The sequence below is a fragment of the Petromyzon marinus genome, chromosome 5 (assembly GCF_048934315.1).
Source record: "Petromyzon marinus isolate PM22_M1 ecotype Great Lakes invasive population chromosome 5, UKy_Petmar_22M1.pri1.0, whole genome shotgun sequence".
NCBI classification, from domain to species: Eukaryota; Metazoa; Chordata; class Hyperoartia; order Petromyzontiformes; family Petromyzontidae; genus Petromyzon; species Petromyzon marinus.
The window spans coordinates 3583079-3606703 of NC_133671.1; the positions used below are offsets into that span (position 1 = coordinate 3583079).

Genomic DNA, 23625 nt, shown 5'->3' on the forward strand with positions numbered 1-23625 from the left:
GTGCCACGATCGGTCGGTGGATCGTCAAAGAGATTGTAGAGCATGGGCAGCAGCAAAAGCACAAAACGTGCTCATTCTGCGGTTGTGCAATTGTCGTCAGCCTCGCAGTTGGACGCCCGCGCTTCTGAGCTCTTTGTGCCAAATAATGGCACAATAGCACGGTCCACAAATGCGAAGGAGACATGACAGCGATGATGCACTACTCCGGCTGCTCCTGACACGGTTAATCTGGCTTGACCACCCGAATGTGAAGATTGTAGCTGCGCTTCATCTACATCAGTAGCCATACGATTGAAGAAGATTACACTCCACTTTGGTATTGTGCATTGTCACAGAGCAATGGCATTCATCTTCATTGTCAAGTCATAATGCACCAGTGGATAGGTAATGGCCATGAGACTATTAATTGGCAGTGTTTAAGAGCACACGGCGTGACTGGAAGGTCATGTGTTCACATCCTGATCGAGGTCATTAAAACGCCTGTCACGTTTTGTGCAAAGCCGACAGTTGTGTTATGGAGAGGTTGGTGCCCACTACGGGAATGTAGACCACCACCGGCTCAGGGCTGCTGGGATCAGCTGGGAGACCTTTACCTATCTGTGTTGACAAAGACAACTGTGGCCATTGTAGCCACTGTGTGTGACATGTACACACAGTGAAGTTAAAGAAAGGGTATGCATTAACGATGACATTAAGGGACGTAATGGGTTTAACCTAAGTGTACCTATCGAGGGGGAAGTTGAATAATAATAATGACGACGGCGTTTACCGATGAGGGGTTTAAGGTTTCTTGCGCTGCAGTACGACAAGCGGGAGGAGAAACGTTGCGATGCTTTAGAACATTTCTGATGGGCACCGGCGAGCGACTTCTTCAGTCAGCTTCCCAGCCAGCTTCAATCGGATGCCCATTTCCATGCTAGGGTGGGTAAAAAAGCGAAGGCGATTTGCCTGCCCCAAATACGCATTGAGGGCATCGGTGCTCATCGCTTTACAGCCCTCAGTCAGTTGTGGATGTTCCACATTCCTATGGTGGGTGGGGGGGGGGGTCTCCGTAGGACAATCACTATTAACTTCAACACAAAGTGGTACTCGTTTGATTACTTGTGGGAGGATGAGGGCGTCGAATCAAACCCCGCGCCCCCAAACCAGGTTTGGATCTCTCAGTCTTATGATTGCGAACCATCCCCTCCACTGCTGAGCCACCTGTCCATACGTTGGGCTGTAAGGAACACCTGTACAGGAGGTGTAATCGACCAGAGCTGTTTTTGATGGAGTCCCGCGCCGATGTACTTGGCAAAAGTATACACTGCGCGCTTGCGCGCACACACACACACCAACCACTCTGGTGGTTGGTGTGTGTGCGCGCACAGGAGGCCTCTCGACTCCGTCCCCCACTAACGCCGTGCCCGTGCCTGCAGGTGGCCGCCGGTGCCGTCGGGCTGGCTCGCAGAGCCCTGGAAGAGGCGACGAAGTACGCACTGGAACGCCGGACGTTCGGAAAGCTCATCGCCGAGGTTGGGATGAGCGCGCGGACTGTCGGCCGGCTCAACTGGCACGCGGGGGGCGGATTGCGGAGATGTTTGATGCGACCGGATGGGTGGGGGGGAGTTGGTAGCCTTCTCGTGGTTAGCTGCCTGTTACCCGTTTTCGCGGTACCTTTTAAACAACCATCGTCTAGGCAATGGAACGTCGTTATTTCGAATGCGGATATGATCGGTAGATGCTGAATGCCAAAAAAAAGTCCCTATTTAATCAAGGACCCCAGAAACCGATTTGGACGAGGCCTTCGAGTGAACCGACTAAATATGGAAGGATTCTCAAGGCCGTAATGTGGCGTGCATTGACATTTAGCTCCTAAACATTGCACCAACTTGGTCAATTTGCTGCCAGCACCATGGACGTCACCACTCGGCAGGGGTCCTGAAGCTCCCGTAAATAACAGATCCATGGGCAGCGCCGCGGCAAGATGCCAGATGCCTGTCCGGAATATTCCTGGATACGTGAAGGAAAATTTGTATTGCCCGTCTGTGACGGATGCCTCCGGTTAAGAGAGCATTCTGAATGGTAGTTCTGGATAACAGAGCTTTTTGCTGTTCGGTGGAAAAAAAAAAACCTTGTCCGGTCAACTGCAGCGCCACCAACGCTGGCTCCTGGCTTTTCTAGTCACTCGCGCTCAGCAGACCGAGAGGTGCGCGTGACGTCATGCTGCGTTACGACGTTGCTCCTATTTGAGCCGCGACGATTTTTCGGTTTCGCCTGACGCCGGCTCGCACACGCGCACGGTTCTATCGACGATGCCGCCGCAAAGCAGCAGCGCGCGCCCTTGCTGCTTAAGGAGTATGCGTGCGTGGAAGCCGAGATGACGTTGTGCCGTTGCTCGTGGGTCGCAGCACCAGGCCGTGTCCTTCCTCCTGGCGGAGATGGCCATGAAGGTGGAGCTCGCTCGCCTGGCCACGCAGCGCTCCGCCTGGGAGGTGGACCACGGCTTCCGCAACACCTACCTGGCCTCCATCGCCAAAGCCTACGCCGGCGACATCGCCAACCAGGTGCCGCATGCGTGGGCGCGCGCGGGCGTACGTGGGCGAGCGTGGGGGTGCTGTGATACAATAAAAGCGGACTTCGACAGGAATCGCTGATCTTGCTGATATTAGGCAATCAAATAAGGGGGGGTGGGGGGGGGTGTCACATGACCACGATCCCAAGTTATTGCTTGCACGATTAATTGATTGGCAATTGATCAGCTTTGAGCTGGGTGCCTGATCTACGGAGCCAAATCGATACAAATTAACCTCGAACCCTTGATCCACAGAGACCATGCATGGGCAAAGTCACGGCCCTTCGGCCAATGCCACGCCTTCCATATATGGGGGGGTGCAAATCTGTAATCGGTGATTTTCATCGCTGCTCTACGACAGTTCCCGCTCCGCGGTGCTCTCGACGCACAAACCACCGTTGGGGTTCATAGAGCGAGTGAATGCGGAGGCCTCTCGCAATGGAGGGGGGGGGGAACGCTCGTGGAGATGATTTGCGGTAAAAGGTTTCCTGTAGATTTTTCTCAGGGAACGAGTCGGGGGTGGGGGGGGAGTTGAATGCTGCCGGTCGTCAAAGGAAAAAAAAATATGGTAAAGATGCGAATGAAGACGCTTTGTAAAGAGAGTCTTAAGTGAATAAAGACACCTCCTCCCTGTACCCAATCCCGTTGTCGATCCTGCTCCCTTGTTGCACCCCTCCAACTAAAATGAACTTCCCCTGTACATTAAGCAACACTGCCACCCATAGACTCGACACTGCCCATAAACTCAACACTGCACCTGTACATGAAGCAGTCTCCCTCATTAACCGCCTTCTGTTCCTCTCTGAAAACCTCATCTCGTCTCCATCGCCCCTTCCTCTTCCCTCCCTTGACCCCTCCACTCCTTTACAGCCCTCCCCTATAGGTCACTCATTCCTCGGCCCTTGCACTGCCCCTGCCATCTACATTACTCGAATTCGTTACCGCTTTTTAAACTATGTAGAGCACCTTTAGCTAAAGGCGCTATATAAATATAACATAAGGTCAAGGAAATTAGGCAAGCCTTAAGCCTTAACCGCCAGAGATGGAGGGGAGGTCCAGAGCAGCTGGTCAAAGCAAGGAAATCAAGATGTAGTAGAGAGGAGGAGTGACATCCCGTTGAGCAGAAGTTATGACTGGAGGCTTTGATAGGAGGCCTTGGTTACTGGAAGCGAGGAGGGCACCTGGTGAAAGGTGGGTGGAGTGAGGTGAGAGGTCATCAGGGACGAGTCCGCCGAGGAACTTGCGGACAGGTCATGTTGTAGTTGATCTGAGGGCAGCAGATTTGGAGACAGTGGGGAGGAAGCTGAAGTTTGGGATGGACGTGGTCTTATTTATGGGTGCGACTGACAAGGGTGTGACGGAAGGCGGCTGTGTTCCGTATCGTTGAGATTCGTGACGTGCATGAGTTGCACCATATTGGCTTGAAAGTGATGGTTACTTGGATGCTCTGTAGTAGGACGGGGTTAAAGGAGTGGTTTCTTTTGGACTTCCTAAGCATGGCTGATGATGATGAACTATGATATTCGGTGGTGGCAGGTGGCGTCTGATGCGGTGCAAATCTTTGGTGGAAATGGCTTCAACAGCGAGTACCCCGTGGAGAAGCTGATGCGTGATGCTAAGATCTACCAGGTAAGCTGTTAACCGGCAAACGATTGTTTCTCCTTCATTCAATCCCTTGATGTAGAATGTTGTTTGCAGCGGTGTCTTTTGACACACACAGCAAAAAAAACAACCACCATTTGCCACTAAGTGGCGGTGATGTCTCCATGGCGCTTATGCCAGGCAACGTGCACTTTAAGACCACGTGAAGTATCGAATGCCCCCTGGCAAGAGGTCACAGGACAGACCCAGGTGCCATGAGTTGACCGACTGAGATGACTGGCAGATGCGCCACCACATACACAGCAAACACGTCCTGACATGTTTTGTAAGATGATATGGTGTTACCCTTTCTGACAAGTAAAACAGGAGGTGTTAAGATGTTCAAACACCAAATATAAACCTTTTGCAATGAATCATGTATGCATTAACCACACGTACTTGTGGTGAACATGCAAACAAACATGCTCTGATAATATATGCATTGGCTTTGAAACTGATAAGCCTACACCAGAGACAGCCTTTCTTGGGGCCTAGTCTCACCAGTTTCATACCAGAGAACGCCTATTATTTTTTCATATTTTGATTCTGACAAAGAGGTCCCATTTCATATGGATGTAATATTTTGTATATTATGTATATTTATTAATGTGTCACTCTTGGTGTTGTTTTTCTGCTGGCCAATTCACCCTTGAAAAAATCTGGGTGGCTCAATGGGTTATTTACTAGGATAATAAAAACTTCTGTAACATTTATACCAACTTTCATCTTACGAGCGACTGAAAACAGCCGGGGGGGCGCATTCAATGGGCAGAGCGCTGACACAGCGTTTTTCTGTTCAACGAACTTTTGGCCCAGAGCGTGTCATCGTGCCAGCAACTAACAGCCCGAGGAGCCGTGCCTCGCTGGGCGTTAGCCGTGCGTGTCAAAATCCAGCCAAAGCGGAGGGCGCCGCTCCTTCCTGCGAACTCTCGCTTCTCTGAGGCAACGCCGCGCGCAATCATCGGCTGAGCGGGGTTGCGTGGCGTCACCCGCCATTGCTTTCTGACGGCGTTCAGCGTAAGGGTGAACGTCCGTCTCCATAGCACCACGGCAGAGCGCTGTGCCTGTCGAATGGACGCATCCCAGTGCTTTGTGGGGAAGTTGGCTCATTCAAGCGTGCACTTCGGTTATCGCACTTCACGCGCTGCCAGCCGGAAACCTTCAGTCCTCCACGAGATGGAGCTCTAGGGAGAGCCCCTCGAGAGGGTATTTGGCCTCTCATTCTCAGCTGACAAGACTTCTTGGACGAGGTGGGGGAGTACTCAGCTTTTACCCCACCGAACTCCACCTGCCGATCGACTTGTCCATGGGGAACCCGTTTTAGTATCCTGCTGGGTGGATAGAGAAACTTCCCCCTGCCCCCTCCATTGCTTCACCACGGCAGCTCTCTCCAGCTTATTGAACGCTTCGTAGACAATTTAAATATTTCGCATTCACAATGTTGTTGCTATTTTCCTCTTTCGGTGAACGTGACACGTTGCTCCAAGTACCGTGGCGCTTAGCAACACAAGTAGGGCTCATCTCATCTCTTCACTCTCCCCCTCCGCAGATTTACGAAGGCACGGCTCAAATTCAGCGCCTGATCATCGCGCGTGAACACCTGGCCAAGTACAAGGTCTAGAGGAGCTCTGGACGGCTTCGTGCACGGCTTCCAGTGGCGTGGAGATGATGACCACCGTTCCAAAACCATCCCCACCACCGTTTCAGACGCAATCCGCAAACAAGCGCAATATTATTCATCTTTTGCTTGCCTCGGAACACCGCGTAATGTATAGTTTTCTTTTCTGGGAGGGCCCTGTCTGAAATGTTTGGTTGTTTCCTCCTTAAATACGTGCTTCCTGTAATTAGATGCACTTGCTTAAGTGGATGTACGGGTGAATTGGTCCAAGGTAAATCAAGGCTTTAGATGTGTTGCTTTTGAGTTCGCCATTCTGCAAACATGTTACTTTCACGCTTGCTGGAATGTATTTTTTTAGATAGTTTTTACAGTAGTGTACTCGTCATACATATCCGAGTAAAAATGTTAAATATGCGACACATCCTCTGGCTTTCGGGGACAACTATCGTGATTTCTTCACTCGGACCAGCAGGTTATATTTCATTTCATCAGGTTATGAACAAAACATTTCTGTCCACCGATTCACGTGCGTGTGCGTGTGTAGAACCTCAACAAGTGCTTCCATACCTTGGTTAGTGCCTTGAAGGCTGGGCACCAGGTGTGGGCAATTGTCACCTGCTTGGCGCGATGGCCAGGTAGCAGGTCGCTCTACGCACACCTGGCTGAGCGATACTACGGAGTGCCTTCCTTGCCAACTGTCATTTCTTCGAACAAAAGGAATGCAACGCCAAACTGCTGCCCGAGGCCTTGTACAATGCGGACTGTGTAGTCTCTTGATTTTAAACGACTTGGTTTTTCATGTTCAATCACCCCGTTGATACCGTTTGTAATGGGCATCAATGTTGGAATAAACACATGGGAACATTTCCAAAGATGTCGGCTGCTAAATCGCCCTGTTATTGACAATACTGCAAATACACTTTTTGGGGGGGTAATTGGTGGAAATTCCACATTCCTATGGCAGAGGCCAGCAGCCACAGTGAGTTGTCTCACGATGCATGTGCAGCCCTATCCACTGCTGGATGAGGGCTTTCCTACTCCATATGTAGCTCGTGGGGGTTATTTGTCCATACTTTACCACCCTGCTCGATGTGGGTTGAAGGTACACAGGATAATCTCGGGGAGCATAGAAGTACATTACAATTGATTTTGCAACACTGTCCTCTACTGTCCACCCTGTTGCCCAACGCATTACGGCAGAAACGAGATATAATAGCTATACCCAACAGGCAAATATTCTGGGCAATGCGCCCTGCAGAGTGAGGGTAAGAGGTAATCTGCTTTGCTGGGGGAGGAGCGTGGTTTGTGACGAACAAGGGGCCCGGGCAGTCGGGGTTATTTTGATTTGTGCTCTGAAGTGCAAGTATGTACAGGTAAAGTCACGTAGGTAAAATAAAATAAATGACTTTACCAAAAAAAAAACAGTGAATCCTTGCAGTCACGAAAGCTTCAAATATAGAATTATGCACAGGTATGTATGCTGGACTTCTTTGGCACCGTACATAGCCCGCACCTCCGATGAGCACGGTTGGGCAAAGGATGATCAGCTTAACGCAACAAGCAAGTGACGCGGAGAGCATCGAGCTTAAAGGAGTGAACGTCATGGACCTCGCACACCAGCGAGTGTCCTTTATTGAGGGCCCATACACTGGGATACAATACACTTGTAACTATACACGTGACACACAAGGAAAAAAAAAAGTAAAACGTACGTAAAAAACTAAGATTGAGAAACACTCTTTTCACACCTTGCGCCCTAAGTCCACGTTCACGAACTCCCCGACTCTCCTCTGGCCCTGCCCGAGCCCCGGCCTGAGGCTCGACTCGCGGCTCCGTCGTTGGGGCCTCGCGCGCACTGTGGCCGACTCCACGGCCAGTGGGGCCATTGGCACCACCTCGTGCCCCCTTGCGCACCGGCACGCCAAATACAGGCCAGCAACACGACTCGCGCATAACGCCGACGTGACGGTCCGAGAGGGGGGGGGAGGGGGGGAGGGGGAGAGGGACGCTCACGCGGTCGTCGAGGTGGCAAACGCGGAGGCTGCCTGGGAAGCGGTTGCCGCGGAAACGGCCTGGAAAGCGGGTGCCGCGGAAACGTCCTGAGCAGCGGTTACCATGGAAACGGCCTGAGCAGCTGTTGCCGCGGAAACGGCCTGGGCAGCGGTTACCATGGAAACGGCCTGGAAAGCGGGTGCCGCGGAAACGGCGCGGGTGCTGCTAGGCGGTGAGCTGGTCGCAGTGGCGCCGCCGTGCGCGCGGTTTGATGGCGAGGGAGAGCTCGTAGAGAGACTCCTCGCCCAGGCGCGCCGTGAAGCCGTCAAAGCACGAGAGCACGGCGTCCACGCGCTGGAACTCGTAGCGGCTGCGTCGGGACACGGGGAGGGGATGGGGAGGAGGAGACATTTGCACGTTACGGTGTGTGAATCCCCATTTGTGTGTGAGACCCCGTGTGTGAGACCCCGTGTGAGTCCCTGTGTGCGTGTGTGAGACCCCGTGTGTGTGCGTGAGTCCCTGTGTGTGAGTCCCTGTGTATTTGTGAGTCCCTGTGTGTGTGAGACCCCGTGTGTGTGTGTGAGACCCCGTGTGTGGGTGTGTGTGTGTGAGACCCCGTGTGTGTGTGTGTGAGACCCCGTGTGTGTGTGAGTCCGAGTCCCTGTGTGTGTATGTGTGTGTGTCCCTTTGTGTGTGTGAGTCCCTGTGTGTGAAACCCCGTGTGTGTGTGACCCTGTGTGTGTGTGTGTGACCCTGTGTGTGTGTGTGTGACCCTGTGTGTGTGTGTGAGACCCCGTGTGTGTGTGTGACCCCGTGTGACCCCGTGTGACCCCGTGTGTGTGTGCTAGACCCCGTGTGACCCCGTGTGTGTGTGTGATCGTACCAGTGCAGGAAGGTACGCAGGCTCTGCAGGATGTTGAACTGCTGCCAGCGCTTGGAGAAGTTCACTCGGCCGGCGATGAGATCTGGGTTCCCCATGTGCACGAACGTCAGATCCTGCAGGATCAGCCCGCTACTCGTCAACGCAGACACACACGCACAGACACACACGCACAGACACACACGCACGGACACACGCACGGACACACACGCACGGACACACACGCACGGACACACACGCACGGACACAAGCGCACGGACACACGCACGGACACACACGCACGGACACGTGTGCGCACACAATCAAAGTTAATCAATATGACCATTTTTAAACAATTATTCACAATGGATATCAGAATTTGTATTTATACTGGAGGAATCCGATGAGCTATAAAGCTCTTTTTTTACAGATGTCCAGCTAGGGGCATGGGGTGCGAAGGTTACAACAACAAACAACACAAAAACACAACTGGAGTGCAAAGTACAGGAAAAGTTAAACAAGTCACTTAAAAGTTTTTACAAATGAAACGAAACATTTTTTTTTATCTAATCAGGTAAAGCCCACTGGAGCGATTAGCTTATTTTTCAGAAGCGACCTGGCCACAAATGTTAGCTCAACAAAGCGGCTCATCACGTCGACATTAATAGCAGCCAAATAATGAAAATAACAATGCATAAACGTGCTTGCATATAAAAAACTAAATCAATTGACCTCTGAACAGCATTAAAGGCAGCAAGGTCTTGAACACAAGCCAGATTAAATAAATATCAATCGGCACACACACACATCACGTGCACACAAACACAAAGACCCCCCCCCCCGTACAACTGAACCAGACTGTTGGGGCAAGTGCTGTTAGCGAGCACCTATGGAGGCCAGCACCACGCCCAGCCGCCTTTGTCTCCCCAGTGGCGATGTTTCAACACCGCAACGAGGTACTGATGTGAGGCTGAGTCGAGCTAGGGGAGGCTCAGGACCTGTGCAGATATTGGTCACTGGTGTTGGCCGTGAGCGGGAATCGAACTCGGGTAGCTACACTACCACTCCCCATGTGCACACAGACACACACAAGCACGGGCGTGTGTGTGCGTGCGTGCGTGCGTGCGCACGCTCATGCAGACAAACGACACGGATGTAAATCTTAAGCAGGAATAATACACATAATTTGTAAGGAAGTTCGTCAAAACGTTCGTCAAAAAGTAGCGAAATGTTTTCATGAGACCACTTTCAATGTTGACCTCGTGGCATTCAGACTGACTCTGTGTGGCTGTATTGGCTGACTTTGAGTTGATGCAGGAGGGGGATCATTAAAGGAAGAAGATGAACACGGCAGCATTTTATTTACCACTTACCCTTATTATATTCTCTGCACATGGTTGCATCTTCTTTTGCTCAATCGGTGTTAGCCGCTGAGGTCGTGACGGATTAATTTTGCCATTCCTGTTGCTCTGTACCCTGCCCGGCTCCCGTTCCGCTGTACCCTGCACTGGTGCCCACTTTATTGGGAGCGATATTGGCACGTAAAATATTGATCGATTGAAAAGCGTGTCCCTGAATGTCATCTTGCTGTCAACTTACTCCTCCGACTGTTTTTATTTGACCAGGTAAGGCCCACTGAGGCTCTAGAGCTCTTTCTCAGAAGCGACCTGGCCACAAACGATAGCTCATCATGTGCACATTTATAGCAGGAGCCAAATACCCTTATAACGTGCGTGACGCCGATTCTAAACGCGGACGGAAAAACCTGGGGGACCCGTAGAAAAATCCACTTGCACTCCGTGCAGAGGAGTGCGTACGCACGCGCAGTCACGCGCACTCGCGTTGGAGCGCACGTACTCACAGGTAGGGGAGGCACGGGGGCTGGGCCTTCTCCAGGGCCGAGCGGTAATTGGAAAACGAGCCCGAGCTGTCAATCAGCTGGCGGAACTCTGCCATCGTCTGCATCACAAACGCACACACGCAGACACAGACGTGAACCCAAGATCGCCCAAATCCCAAAGCCACATTTTTGTACGGTTTGATGACATAGAGCGATACGTGATGCACATGTGCATTTGGCAATGAGTGTGTGTATGGAAGTGTGTTCTTGTGCGTGTGTGTGGGGAACGGTAGTGCAGGGGTTAGCAAACCCGGCGACCCGGGTTCGATTCCCACTCACGGCCAACCGCAGTGATGATCATCTGAACCGGTCCTGGGCCTCCCCTAGGTCGGCTCGGCTTCAAGTGAAAACCTGGTGTCCCTTGTGATCATTGTCACTGGGGAGACGAAGGCAGCCAGGCGTCGTGTCGGCCACACACCCCTCATGCGTCATGCCGGCCTTCATAGGTGCTCACGAACAGCACTTGCGCCAACTGCCTGTTACAGGCTATATGGGAGAGTGTGTGTATGTGTGGTTCGGTGGTGGCTATGCATGTGGCCTGTAATCCAGCACTGGGAAGCGAGGGGTTGGTGGATCACACAAATGGTGCGAAACTTCCTTCCCGTGGGCAGTGAGGTTAGCCGTACCCTGATTTGAAAAGGGGAGAAGGCGGTATTACAGCAAGTGGGCCAATCTCCATGTTTCCACCCGTACGGGGATACAGCATTGCCCCCTTGCGTGCATGAGATTTCTCCGCGTGCTCCGGTATCCTCCCACGCGTATATACACTCATCATTCATTGGCTGAAATAAGCACCTCCGTTAAGCACGGTTGGCCACGTACGGTGCGAAATAAGTTCAACATACATACAACATACATACATACATTTAAATAAGAACCCAATGTAGGGTCAGGACCCTCCTGACAACGGAACCTGGGAGTCGGGCGTGGCTTTTCTGGGTAAGTAGGTTGTTGCTGTGGCTGTTGTGGTGATGATGTGGACAAGCGCTTGCGTGCTGGACCTCAGTGACACTCTTTGGCCACGTCAGGCGGGCGATGGCCGAGGCTTCCAGTGCAGACAACAACGCCAGGTACGAGTTGTAGTTGTTGAGGCGTCGCAGATGCTGGACACGCACAAAGACAAAGAACCCCCATGTCGCCGTTACAAGACTGTTTGCGGCAAGTGCTGTCAGCGAGCACCTATAAAAGCCGGCGTGGCACGGGAAGGGGTGGGGTGGCCAGCACCACACCTGGCCACCTTTGTCTCCTAAGTAGTGATGCGTACACACAGCACCAGATGCTCATTTGAGGCCGAGTCAACCTAGGGGAGGCCCAGGACCATTTCAGAATCTTCACCGGGGTTGCCAGGTTCGCATAACAGAGCGCTAACCGCTCCACCTCCGCTCCCCCACGTGCATACACAGACACACAAAGATATCCCCCGTGTAGCCTTCACAGGCTGTTGGGGCAAGTTCTGTTAGCGAGTAGCACCGGCGAAGGCCGGCACGGCGCACGAAGGCGGGTGGTGGGTTACCAACACCACGCCCGGCCGCTTTTATCTCCTCAGTGGCGACTGCAACAGCCACTCATTTAAGGCCGAACCGACGTCGGGGATACCCACGGGGTGGTTCACATCACCGATGTGCAAAGCTGGAGCGTGCGAGTGAGAATCCGAACTCGGGTCGAGCCCAGTGGCCGTTAAGGCCTCGCCGCCTTGCCACAAGAAGAAGCCGCCCCCCCGTGTGTGAAGGTCAAGTCAGAGTGCCGGATGATCGTATCGTAGTAGCAAAAGTAGCTACTTATGCAGCAACTGCTACACGTGTAGTAGTAGCTACGGGCCCCGCACTTTCAAGGGCTCCACGCTAAACGCTTTCAAGCTATCAATTCCGATTCAGTGATTCAACACTTGCTCTATTACTAGAGTATTATACCACCTTGAACTTTTATGAACGACTGAGTGTTTAAGGTTAGCGATTTGTCGTATTATCTGGATGCATAGCAAATGAAAAAATACAATTACTTTACTATATGAAGGTAAAACATTTGTGTTTTAATATTTACGTGTTTTTTAAATTTTATTTAGGGCCCCTTTATAACATATGCTACAGGCCCCGCACTAGCTGAATCCGGCACTGTGAAGCCCCCCTGACCTTCATAATCTTGAGGAACTTGTGGGCGAGCCGCTCCCTCTCCGACTGCTTGTCGGCCTGGATCAGCACGGTCTGCGCCCTGCACGGCACGGCATGGCATGTCAACGCACGCACATTCTCCGGCACGCGCACGGACAAAGATCCCCCGCACAGTCTTAACAGACTGTTGGGGCAAGTGCTGTTATAGCAAGCAGCGCCTATTAAAGCCGGGGGGAGGGGGGGGGGCAGAAACCACGCCCGGCCGCCTTTGTCTCCCCAGTAGCGTTGTTTACACATACGGACCAGTTTCTCATTTGAGGCTGAGTCGACCCAGCGGAGGCCCAGTACCGGTTCAGACTGTAATCGTCACCGGTGTTGGCCGTGAGCGGGAATCGAACTCGGGTCGCTGGGTTCAAAGTGCAGCGTAGCGCGCTGACCGCGGACACCACCGCTCCCCACGCACACAAACGGACTCACAGCCTCACCCGCCATGGACTCACGGTGGACTGTTCAGCGGTTCTCTCAGTATTGTTCGCAGGTACTATTGCAGGTACTATTGCAGGTACTACCGTCATCAGCAAGCACTACCATGGCCGTTGCAAGAGGCTGTGCAAAAAGCCAGCAGAGAAGGGTGGTGACTTTTGGGGATGTTATTATTTTTTACACAGTTGCCGAGCACAGCGGCCGGCAACAAACATTCATTTCTTGAATTGAGCAAGGTTGTCGCAGTAAGAGCTCGGGCGTTCGACACTTCACGTGGCCTTAACGGGCACATAGCCTGGCACAAGCACCATGGTAACGTCACTGCTACTTAGTAGCGAATGGCGATTGTTGTTGTTGTTGAGTGAGTGAGTGTGTGATGTGTATCCAGCTCGGTGAGGGAGTGAGTGTGGTCAGGTCGGTTAGGGAGTGAGTGAATTGATAAGTGTGTGTATGAGTGTGGCCAGGTAGGTATGTGGCCAGGTAGGTGAGAGAGGGAGTGAGTGTGTGTGGCCAGGTAGGTGAGAGGGAGTGTGTGTGTGTGGCCAGGTAGGTGTGTGGTCAGGTAGGTGAGGGAGGAAGTGAGTGTGTGTGGCCAGGTAGGTGAGGGAGGGAGTGAGTGTGGTCAGGTTGGTGAGGGAGTGAGTGAATTGATAAGTGTGTGTATGAGTGTGGCCAGGTAGGTGTGTGACCAGGTAGGTGAGAGAGGGAGTGAGTGTGTGTGGCCAGGTAGGTGAGAGGGAGTGTGTGTGTGTGGCCAGGTAGGTGTGTGGCCAGGTAGGTGAGGGAGGGAGTGAGTGTGTGTGGCCAGGTAGGTGAGGGAGTGTGTGTGTGTGGCCAGGTAGGTGTGTGGCCAGGTAGGTGAGAGAGGGAGTGAGTGTGTGTGGCCAGGTAGGTGTGTGACCAGGTAGGTGAGGGAGTGTGTGTGGCCAGGTAGGTGTGTGGCCAGGTAGGTGAGGGAGTGAGTGTGTGCGTGTGACCAGGTAGGTGAGGGAGTGAGTGTGTGTGGCCAGGTAGGTGAGAGAGGGAGTGAGTGTGTGTGGCCAGGTAGGTGAGAGGGAGTGTGTGTGTGTGGCCAGGTAGGTGTGTGGACAGGTAGGTGAGGGAGGGAGTGAGTGTGTGTGGCCAGGTAGGTGTGTGGCCAGGTAGGTGAGGGAGTGTGTGTGGCCAGGTAGGTTAGGGAGTGTGTGTGGCCAGGTAGGTGTGTGGCCAGGTAGGTGAGGGAGTGAGTGTGTGTGTGTGTGACCAGGTAGGTGAAGGAGTGAGTGTGTGTGGCCAGGTAGGTGAGGGAGGGAGGGAGTGAGTGTGTGTGGCCAGGTAGGTGTGTGGCCAGGTAGGTGAGGGAGTGAGTGTGTGTGTGGCCAGGTAGGTGTGTGGCCAGGTAGGTGAGGGAGTGAGTGTGTGTGTGTGGCTAGGTAGGTGTGTGGCCAGGTAGGTGAGGGAGTGAGTGTGTGTGTGTGGCCAGGTAGGTGTGTGGCCAGGTAGGTGTGTGGCCAGGTAGGTGAGGGAGTGTGTGTGTGTGGCTAGGTAGGTGTGTGGCCAGGTAGGTGAGGGAGTGAGTGTGTGTGTGTGGCCAGGTAGGTGTGTGGCCAGGTAGGTGAGGGAGTGAGTGTGTGTGTGGCCAGGTAGGTGTGTGGCCAGGTAGGTGAGGGAGTGAGTGTGTGTGTGTGGCTAGGTAGGTGTGTGGCCAGGTAGGTGAGGGAGTGAGTGTGTGTGTGTGGCCAGGTAGGTGTGTGGCCAGGTAGGTGTGTGGCCAGGTAGGTGAGGGAGTGTGTGTGTGGCCAGGTACCAGTAGGACACTGCGTTAAAGTGCTCCGTAAACCGAGTCAGATTTGGACTCTTCTCGTCGTTCTGGTCTTTGGCCCAGAGCAGCACCTCCGGAATCTAAGACACACAGCAAGCACACAGGCAGGCGACGCGGTGACGCAGGCGACGCGGTGACGCACACGCAGCGCGACCAGACACTCAATCCAGAGTCACAAGGCAACACGTAACTCGGCAACACTTAACACTTAACTCGACTCTGTTACCATACCAGTCAACCCAAACGATTTACCCCCGCATTCTTGTACAGGGAAATTGAGCTACCAGGTCAATACGGCGTACAGCCGTTTCAATTTGGGAAGAAAATGTTTTTTCATTTGTGTTTCTCCCTTGTGATGGGACTTTGTAGGATGAACGTTGAGATTATAAGGGCATGGGTTGTGCAAGGTCTGAATTGGTTTGTAATGAGATAGGCACTGATAAAGGGTTGACAGGTGTGTCAGTTTAACACGTAGGCTTTCATGACCAGTATCATCCATAATACAGGTTTTGGGTTAGATCTGGTTGTCGCCTGATGAAGCTAGTTGTAATTACTGCCGAAACGTCGTACTCAGATTATAAATGTTGTGGTTTTGCTCTCCAACACACCGGTGTGCTGTACTAGTAACGTTCTGTTTATGTGACAAACCTTTACTAATTGGCTGTGTCGAGTGGTGGCGGGTTTAACGACACATTTATATATTTACGCGATCTAACCCAAAGAATCCTGTATTATGGATGTCAGGTATGTGTTACAAAACTCAACACACTCGCCAATAACACTGTGGCCATAAAAGGGAACATCGCATAATGGACGACGTTGCAGGTAATGAAATTTTCTTCTTCTTCATAGCACATGAAGAAGACGGATCATTGCTTGAAACATTGCTGATTGGTGTAGACCTACTGCCGGTGTGGAGTCCTTTCCTACATTAATATTAGCTGCCACGCCCATCTCTAAACCTTTATAAACAGCTCTATGATTGGTGTAGACCTACTGCCGGTGTCGAGCCCTCTCCCACATTAACATTAGCTGCCCCGCCCATCTCTAAACCTTTATAAACAGCGCTATGATTGGTGTAGACCTACTGATGGTGTCGAGCCCTCTCCTACACAGTGATGGGAAAAAGTATTTGATCCCCTGCTGATTTTGTACGTTTGCCCACTGACAAAGAAATGATCAGTATATAATTTTAATGGTAGGTTTATTTGAATAATGAGAGACAAAATAACAAGAAAATCCAGAAAAACGCATGTCAAAAATGTTATAAGTTGATTTGCATTATAATGAAGGCAATAAGTATTTGACCCCCTCTCAATCAGAAAGATTTCTGGCTCCCAGGTATCTTATATACAGGTAACGAGCTGAGATTAGGAGCACACTCTAAAAGGGAGTGCTCCTAATCTCAGCTCGTTACCTGTATAAAAGACACCTGTCCACAGAAGCAATCAATCAATCAGATTCCAAACTCTCCACCATGGCCAAGACCAAAGAGCTCTCCAAGGATGTCAGGGACAAGATTGTAGACCTACACAAGGCTGGAATGGGCTACAAGACCATTGCCAAGCAGCTTGGTGAGAAGGTGACAACAGTTGGTGTGATTATTTGCAAATGGAAGAAACACAAAAGAACTGTCAATCTCCCTGGGCCTGGGGCTCCATGCAAGATCTCACCTCGTGGAGTTGCAATGATCATGAGAACGGTGAGGAATCAGCCCAGAACTACACGGGAGGATCTTGTCAATGATCTCAAGGCAGCTGGGACCATAGTCACCAAGAAAACAATTGGTAACACACTACGCCGTGAAGGACTGAAATCCTGCAGCGCCCACAAGGTCCCCCTGCTCAAGAAAGCACATATACATGCCCGTCTGAAGTTTGCCAATGAACATCTGAATGATTCAGAGGACAACTGGGTGAAAGTGTTGTGGTCAGATGAGACCAAAATGGAGCTCTTTGTCATCAACTCAATTCGCCGTGTTTGGAGGAGGAATGCTGCCTATGACCCCAAGAACACCATCCCCACCGTCAAACATGGAGGTGGAAACATTATGCTTTGGGGGTGTTTTTCTGCTAAGGGGACAGGATAACTTCACTGCATCAAAGGGACAATGGACGGGGCCATGTACCGTCAAATCTTGGGTGAGAACCTCCTTCCCTCAGCCAGGGCATTGCAAATGGGTCGTGGATGGGTATTCCAGCATGACAATGACCCAAAACACACGGCCAAGGCAACAAAGGAGTGGCTCAAGAAGAAGCACATTACGGTCCTGGAGTGGCCAAAACAGTCTCCAGACCTTAATCCCATAGAAAATCTGTCGAGGGAGCTGAAGGTTCGAGTTGCCAAACGTCAGCCTCGAAACCTTAATGACTTGGAGAAGATCTGCAAAGAAGAGTGTGACAAAATCCCTCCTGAGATGTGTGCAAACCTGGTGGCCAACTACAAGAAACGTCTGACCTCTGTGATTGCCAACAAGGGTTTTGCCACCAAGTACTAAGTCATGTTTTGCAGAGGGGTCAAATACTTTTTTCCCTCATTAAAATGCAAATCAATTTATAACATTTTTGACATGCGTTTTTCTGGATTTTTTGGTTGTTATTCTGTCTCTCACTGTTCAAATAAACCTACCATTAAAATTATAGACTGGTCATTTCTTTGTCAGTGGGCAAACGTACAAAATCAACAGGGGATCAAATACTTTTTTCCCTCAATGTATTAACATTAGCTGCCCCGCTCATCTCTAAACCTTTATAAACAGCCTGCCCTCAGAGGCTAACCTCCCTGTTCCTGATGATGACCGCTTGTGTTGCGATCAAAACGTCGTGATATATTTTATTCACTTTATTTTTCTTCTTTGGTTCTTTCGGTAAAGTAACGTAGAATGAGAATAAAATTATAAATTGATAAAATAAAATAACACAATAATATTCTCACGACGTTTCGGCCACAACACAAGCGGCCTTCATCAGGTGAAGGGACAAGACTGTCTGGAGGACAGCGCTGGAGTGAAAAAGCCACGCTCAGATCGCGACCTTTAAGCTGTGTGAGATGAAACAAAGGTCGCGATCTGAGCGTGGCTTTTTCACTCCAGCGCTGTCCTCCAGACAGTCTCGTCCCTTCACCTGATGAAGGCCGCTTGTGTTGTGGCCGAAACGTCGTGAGAATATTATTGTGTTATTTTATTTTATCAATTTATTATTTTATTCTCATTCTACGTGACTTTACCGAAAGAACCAAAGAAGATGAATCCTTGCAGTCACGGAAGCTTTAAATCGAAAAAGCCACTTTATTTTTATTATTTTATTGATATTATTTTTTATATCTACGTGACTTTACCGAAAGAACCAAAGAAAATTGCCAATTATAGATTCGGGCACATTAGCTTATTTTGCATTATTGTTGTTATGTCATTACTTCAAGCCCATCCTTAATTCTTTTTCCCATTCTCTTTGCCAGAACAGAAGTTCTCGCAGATTCCGTTGATCTGTTCAATGGTTACAGTGGGAGGGTGCAAGCTATCGACTCGCACACGGAGCGAAGGCTCCCTCTGCTTCCGGCAGTGGCGAGATCATGCCTGATGATGATGACGGTGGTGGTGGTAACGATGGTGAATGGGCATCCCGGTAAACGTGCAAAGGTTGGCCTAACGTTGGTGAACGTCAGTTGGCGTTGGGCCAAACACCGGGCCAACGTCAACTGGTGTCCATTGCAAATGTTTGCTTTAAAGGTGTCGCCCTTCGCAGGTCGATTCTAACCAATGGACGAGCGCCTTCCGGGAAGCGTGCCGCTGCCGCAGTCACCCGCTGTTACTTTTGGGGCTCGTCGCATCACCACGCCACGCATCCGCGGGCGTCCTGGCGGACGGAGCCACGCGCGAGCCACCACGGAGAGCTTCGGTTTACCTCGATTTTTTGTAACAGCTCAGAGTCCAACAGAGTGAGCTGCTCCGCCAACTCGAGGCTGTGGAAGTCGTGGACCGAGGCCGGTCTGCAACGCACGGGGACACGAGCGCACACACACACGCGCGTGCGCACAGATACACACACGCGCACACACACACACGCGCGGGTACAGCACACATACTCATTACTACACCGGAGTGTTATTCATGCACCTGCAATTAGCACGATTGGCAACGCACGGTGCAAAAGAAGTTTAGCATACAGTAAAACCTTGGATTGCAATTAACTTGTTCTGCGAGTGTTTTGCAATACGAGCAGTACGTAGACTATACGCTTTGTCTGCCAAGCGTCACGTGATCACAACTGAGCCGATGGTTCTTCTCTCTCTCTCACTGCGGGATTGTGGGTAATCGTCTCCCATGCTCGGTCTCAGTCGGCGTGCCTCACTCGTATAGTCAACATCCGTGCGAGCGTATACTGTTTACTACAATATAGTGTTTACTACAGTACTATAGTGTTTACTACAGTATAGTGTTGTGACCAAGTGTGTGTGCGTAAAGCATTTTTGTTATTTTGTGTCCAAGTGTAGTGACTGTTCTTTAGTAACTGTACTGCAACAAAAGCAAGTGTCATTGGATAGGTTCCTTGTTAAAGTCGCACAAAAATAAAAAGATTCCAGTGGGCCAACAGATGCCAGTGATTCCGTTAGTGACAGTGGAAGTCGTCCTACACAATAACCCTCCTCCTCCTCTCCTCTCTCTCGTCTCCCTCACACCAACCACGATTAAATTGAATTAATAAATTTGATTACTTTATATTAAATTTAAATAATAAAAATATAAAAAGGTATTTTATATTAATCATTTTTATATGAATATTTTGGGTTGTGGAACGAATAATCTGAGTTTCCATTATTTCTTATGGGGAAATTCGCTTTGATATACGAGTGCTTTGGATTACAAACAAGTTTTCGGAACGAATTATGCTCGCAATCCAAGGTTTTACTGTACATTCATACTGTAATTAGATTATAGGCAAGTCCCGATAATCTTGTCTTCATCCTCTGCATGCAGCCTGTCATCAGATTAGCTTCATTTAACGAGTGCCAATTACTTTAAATGATTACTTTCCTTTTACAGCAGAGTGATTCCCAAAAAACGGGGCTTGCTTTGCGATGACTGGCGCACAGAGATCACCGAGCGAAGGGCCAGGCGTGAGGGAGTTTGGACGCTGGCTGTAAAGCGGCGACGTGAATTCTTCGTAGACATTGGCTCACGGTGGCTAGGAGATGTGAACTACCACGCCTTGTATGCGGGAGGTCGTGGGTTCGATCCCGACCCTGTCACCTGCTGTATATTTGGAGTCGAATGTTCCCTCTCTCTCTCTCTCCACGTGTTTGCGTGGATTTTTCTCCGGTTCCTTTCGACTTTTCCCTCTACATTTAGAATTTAAAATGAATCACGCGTTTAGAGTTTTCGGCTGCCCTACATTTCCACACGACGAGCCACTTCGTTGAGCCGATCATCTGTGATAGCCAGGTCGCCTCTGAAAAAAAGCGTATAGCTCAGTGGGCCGTAGCTGGCAAAATAAAAAAAATAGTTCAATCGTTTTACTTTAAAATTGAGGCAGAAACAGAAGACGGCTTTTCCTGCCCGAACTCCAAGGAGGCAACTGCCCCTATCCTGCCCCTTCCCCCCTACGTCCCCCATGCCCAAGACAAACTCGACAACCCCCTAGAGCAGGGGTCGGCAACCTATGGCTCGCGAGCCAGATGTGGCTCTTTTGACGACTGCATCTGGCTCGCAAATAAATCTTAGCTGACATTTCTTTAGTTGTATTCAGTGTAAAAAAAATATATTATATGGCTCTCACGGAAATTTATTTTAAAATACGTGGCGGCTTTCATGGCTCTCTCAGCCAAAAAAAGTTCCCGACCCCTGCCCTGGAGCATCGCGCCGCTACATCCGAGAGTGAATCGAACGACACGCGTCGGAGACGGCAAACCACGTCGTGCGCGGGGGGGGGGGGGGCGTGCGCTCGTCACCGGGCCGACACGGCGAGGCTGGCGAGGGGCGTCCCGCTCGTCGCCTGCGCGTGGGCGCGCCGCGCCGTCACGCGCGTCACAAGCGTGTCCCGCAGAGGCCGAGCCAGCGGCAGGTCCCCGCCGGTCACGCACGCGCACACCACGCCGGCCAGCGAGCACACCACCTCGTCCGTGAGCTCCGAGACGCTGCACGCAACACACGGCACACGCCGCCACCTCGTTGCACGAGCCGCGACGCGGCGCGCGCGCCGACTCGTCCGAGGGGACGGCAGGGGGTGGGAGCTCTCCGCCACGCTCGATGCGTTTGGTGCGCGGCCGCTCACCACAGGTCGTCGGCGACCCTGAGCAGCAGCGAGAGCGTGTTCCTGCGTGCCCGCGTGTGCGCCGCGTCCTCCGTCCTGCTCAGGTGCCGGTACGTTCTCGGCTCGCACCGTCAAGGGAACTTGGCCGACGCGCGGGCGGACACGCGCACGTCGCTGCGCCGCATGGCAATCGAGTCACCGCCACCGCGGCCGCCGCGCGGTACTCGCTCTGCGCCCTCGTGTCGAGAGAGAGAGAGGGGGGACGGCGCAGAGGCGCGAGGAGGAACCACGGACGAGCGCAGCCAGGCGGCGAGCCGGCGCTGACAACAATTGCTCAAAGCTCTGCGGTCCTCTACGTATGAAGGCGCTATCGGCCAATTAATGAGCGCTCACATGTGGGGGGAAACCGGAGCACGTGGAGAAAACTCCCCCGCGTGCGAGGGGGAAACATTGTATCCCCGCACAGACGAAAAAGGTTCGAGTCCACATTTGTGGCCGTACTGCCGTCCGCACTTCTGATGAGCATGGTTGGCTACGTACGATGCGCAGGGAATTGGACCTCCTGGCAGAGCCGGGGAACGGCTCCTCCTCAGCGCTCATGAGAAGGGAGTTTTGGAAGGTACGGGCAGTGATCCATCAACCCTCGCTGCTGTCTCTACGGTGCTGGATCGTGTATGCGAGCGTGCGTGTGTGTGCGAGTGCTTAATGCGCCGGCAGCGGGGAGCGGTGGCGCAGCGGTTAGAGCGCCATGCTACGAACCCGGCGACCCGAGTTCAAGCGCCCGCTCGCGTTCAACATCACTGAGGAATGATCTGAACCGGTCCTCTGCTTCCCCCTAGGTCGACTCGACCTTAAAGAAGCCGCGTGTAGAATGAGAGCAAACCCGGAGAGACAAAGGCGGCCGAGCGTGGTTCTGGCCCAGCCTCCCCCTTCACGCAGCATTCTGGTCTCGCGAGGTGCTCGCTTAACGGCACTCGCCCCAGTGGTCTGTACGGCGATGCAGGCGCAGTGGGGAGCGCTCGTGCCGAGGTTCGCGCTACGCTGCGTTACGAACCCGGGGACCCAAGTTCGAATCCCGCTCATGGCCAATGCCGGTGACGATTATCTGAACAGGTCTTGGGCCTCCCCTAAGTCGACTCGGCCTAAAATGAGTACCTGCTGCGGTGCGTAAACATCGCCATTGGGGAGACAAAGGCGGCCGGGCGTGGTGTTGGCCACCCACCCCCTCGTGTGTGCTGTGCCGGCCTTCACAGGTGCTGCTCGATAACAGCACTTGCCCCTACAGTCTCTTAAGGCTACATGGGGGATCTTTGTCTTTGTTTGTGCACAGTGCACAGAGAGGATATCTCATGATGAGCTTTCGGAGGAGCCCCTCGGAGGAAATGAACGTCCTGTAGGTGACGATGAACGCCTCGCAGAACACGAGGTACTCTGCAAGGACACACGGAGACACTCGGTGAGAGTCGCGCAACGCACGAGCAACATCACATGCCTCCGGTTAGACAAGCTTGGCTAAGTAGGGTGCGAAAGAAGTTCAACATACATACTGCCCATAAACTCAACACTGCCCATAGACTCAACACTGCCCATAGACTCAACACTGCCCATAGACTCAACACTGCATCATAGACTCAACACTGCCCATAGACTCAACACTGCACCATAGACTGAACACTGCCCATAGACTCAACACTGCCCATAGACTCAACACTGCCCATAGACTCAACACTGCACCATAGACTCAACACTGCCCATAGACTCAGCACTGATCATGGACTCAACACTGCCCATAGACTCAACACTGCCCATAGACTCAGCACTGATCATAGACTCAACACTGCCCATAGACACAACACTGCCCATAGACTCAACACTGCACCATAGACTCAATACTGCCCATAGACTCAACATTGATCATAGACTAATCACTGCCCATAGACTCAACACTGTCCATAGAACCAACACTGCCCAGACTCAACACTGCCCATAGACTCAACACTGCACCATAGACTCAACACTGCCCATAGACTCAGCACTGATCATAGACTCAACACTGCCCATAGACTCAACACTGCCCATAGACTCAGCACTGATCATAGACTCAACACTGCCCAGACTCAACACTGCCCAGACTCAACACTGCACCATAGAATCAACACTGCACCTCCGATTAGACACGATTGGCTACGTACGGTGCAAAAGAAGTTCAACATGCATGCATGTGAGCTCACCACCTGTTAAACGATTACGATGGTTTTTAATCTAATTTGCATTTCAATCGTATTATACATTATTGTTATTACTAATACATTCTGATTATTTGTCACGTTTATTCATTTTTATTCCCTAGACATATCAATCGGCCTAAGGTGACTTTACCTTGTGCCTGCCAGTAATTGGGCTCTATCCTCTGTCCTCTGT

The 23625-nt window shown here is 51.6% G+C and overlaps 2 protein-coding genes across 2 annotated transcripts in view; one reads left to right on the plus strand and one right to left on the minus strand.

Annotated features, from left to right (window-relative positions):
* ACADM (acyl-CoA dehydrogenase medium chain) overlaps positions 1 to 6687 on the plus strand; it is a 29516-nt gene extending 22829 nt beyond the window's left edge. Inside the window, exons 10-13 of the mRNA XM_032946713.2 lie at positions 1419 to 1514; positions 2391 to 2546; positions 4091 to 4183; positions 5745 to 6687. Of these exons, the coding sequence (XP_032802604.1) occupies positions 1419 to 1514; positions 2391 to 2546; positions 4091 to 4183; positions 5745 to 5816 (417 nt within the window). The 3' untranslated portion in view covers positions 5817 to 6687. The remainder of the gene's footprint in view (positions 1 to 1418; positions 1515 to 2390; positions 2547 to 4090; positions 4184 to 5744) is intronic.
* Positions 6688 to 7398: 711 nt separating this feature from the next.
* The window catches only part of LOC116938950 (uncharacterized), a 45157-nt gene continuing 28930 nt past the window's right edge, over positions 7399 to 23625 (minus strand). The window contains exons 10-19 of the mRNA XM_076061008.1: positions 22551 to 22635; positions 21226 to 21318; positions 20903 to 21088; positions 18859 to 18943; positions 14942 to 15036; positions 12694 to 12772; positions 11566 to 11667; positions 10526 to 10623; positions 8689 to 8817; positions 7399 to 8175 (exon numbers count right to left, since the gene is read on the minus strand). Coding sequence (XP_075917123.1) covers positions 8031 to 8175; positions 8689 to 8817; positions 10526 to 10623; positions 11566 to 11667; positions 12694 to 12772; positions 14942 to 15036; positions 18859 to 18943; positions 20903 to 21088; positions 21226 to 21318; positions 22551 to 22635 — 1097 coding nt within the window. The 3' untranslated portion in view covers positions 7399 to 8030. The remainder of the gene's footprint in view (positions 8176 to 8688; positions 8818 to 10525; positions 10624 to 11565; positions 11668 to 12693; positions 12773 to 14941; positions 15037 to 18858; positions 18944 to 20902; positions 21089 to 21225; positions 21319 to 22550; positions 22636 to 23625) is intronic.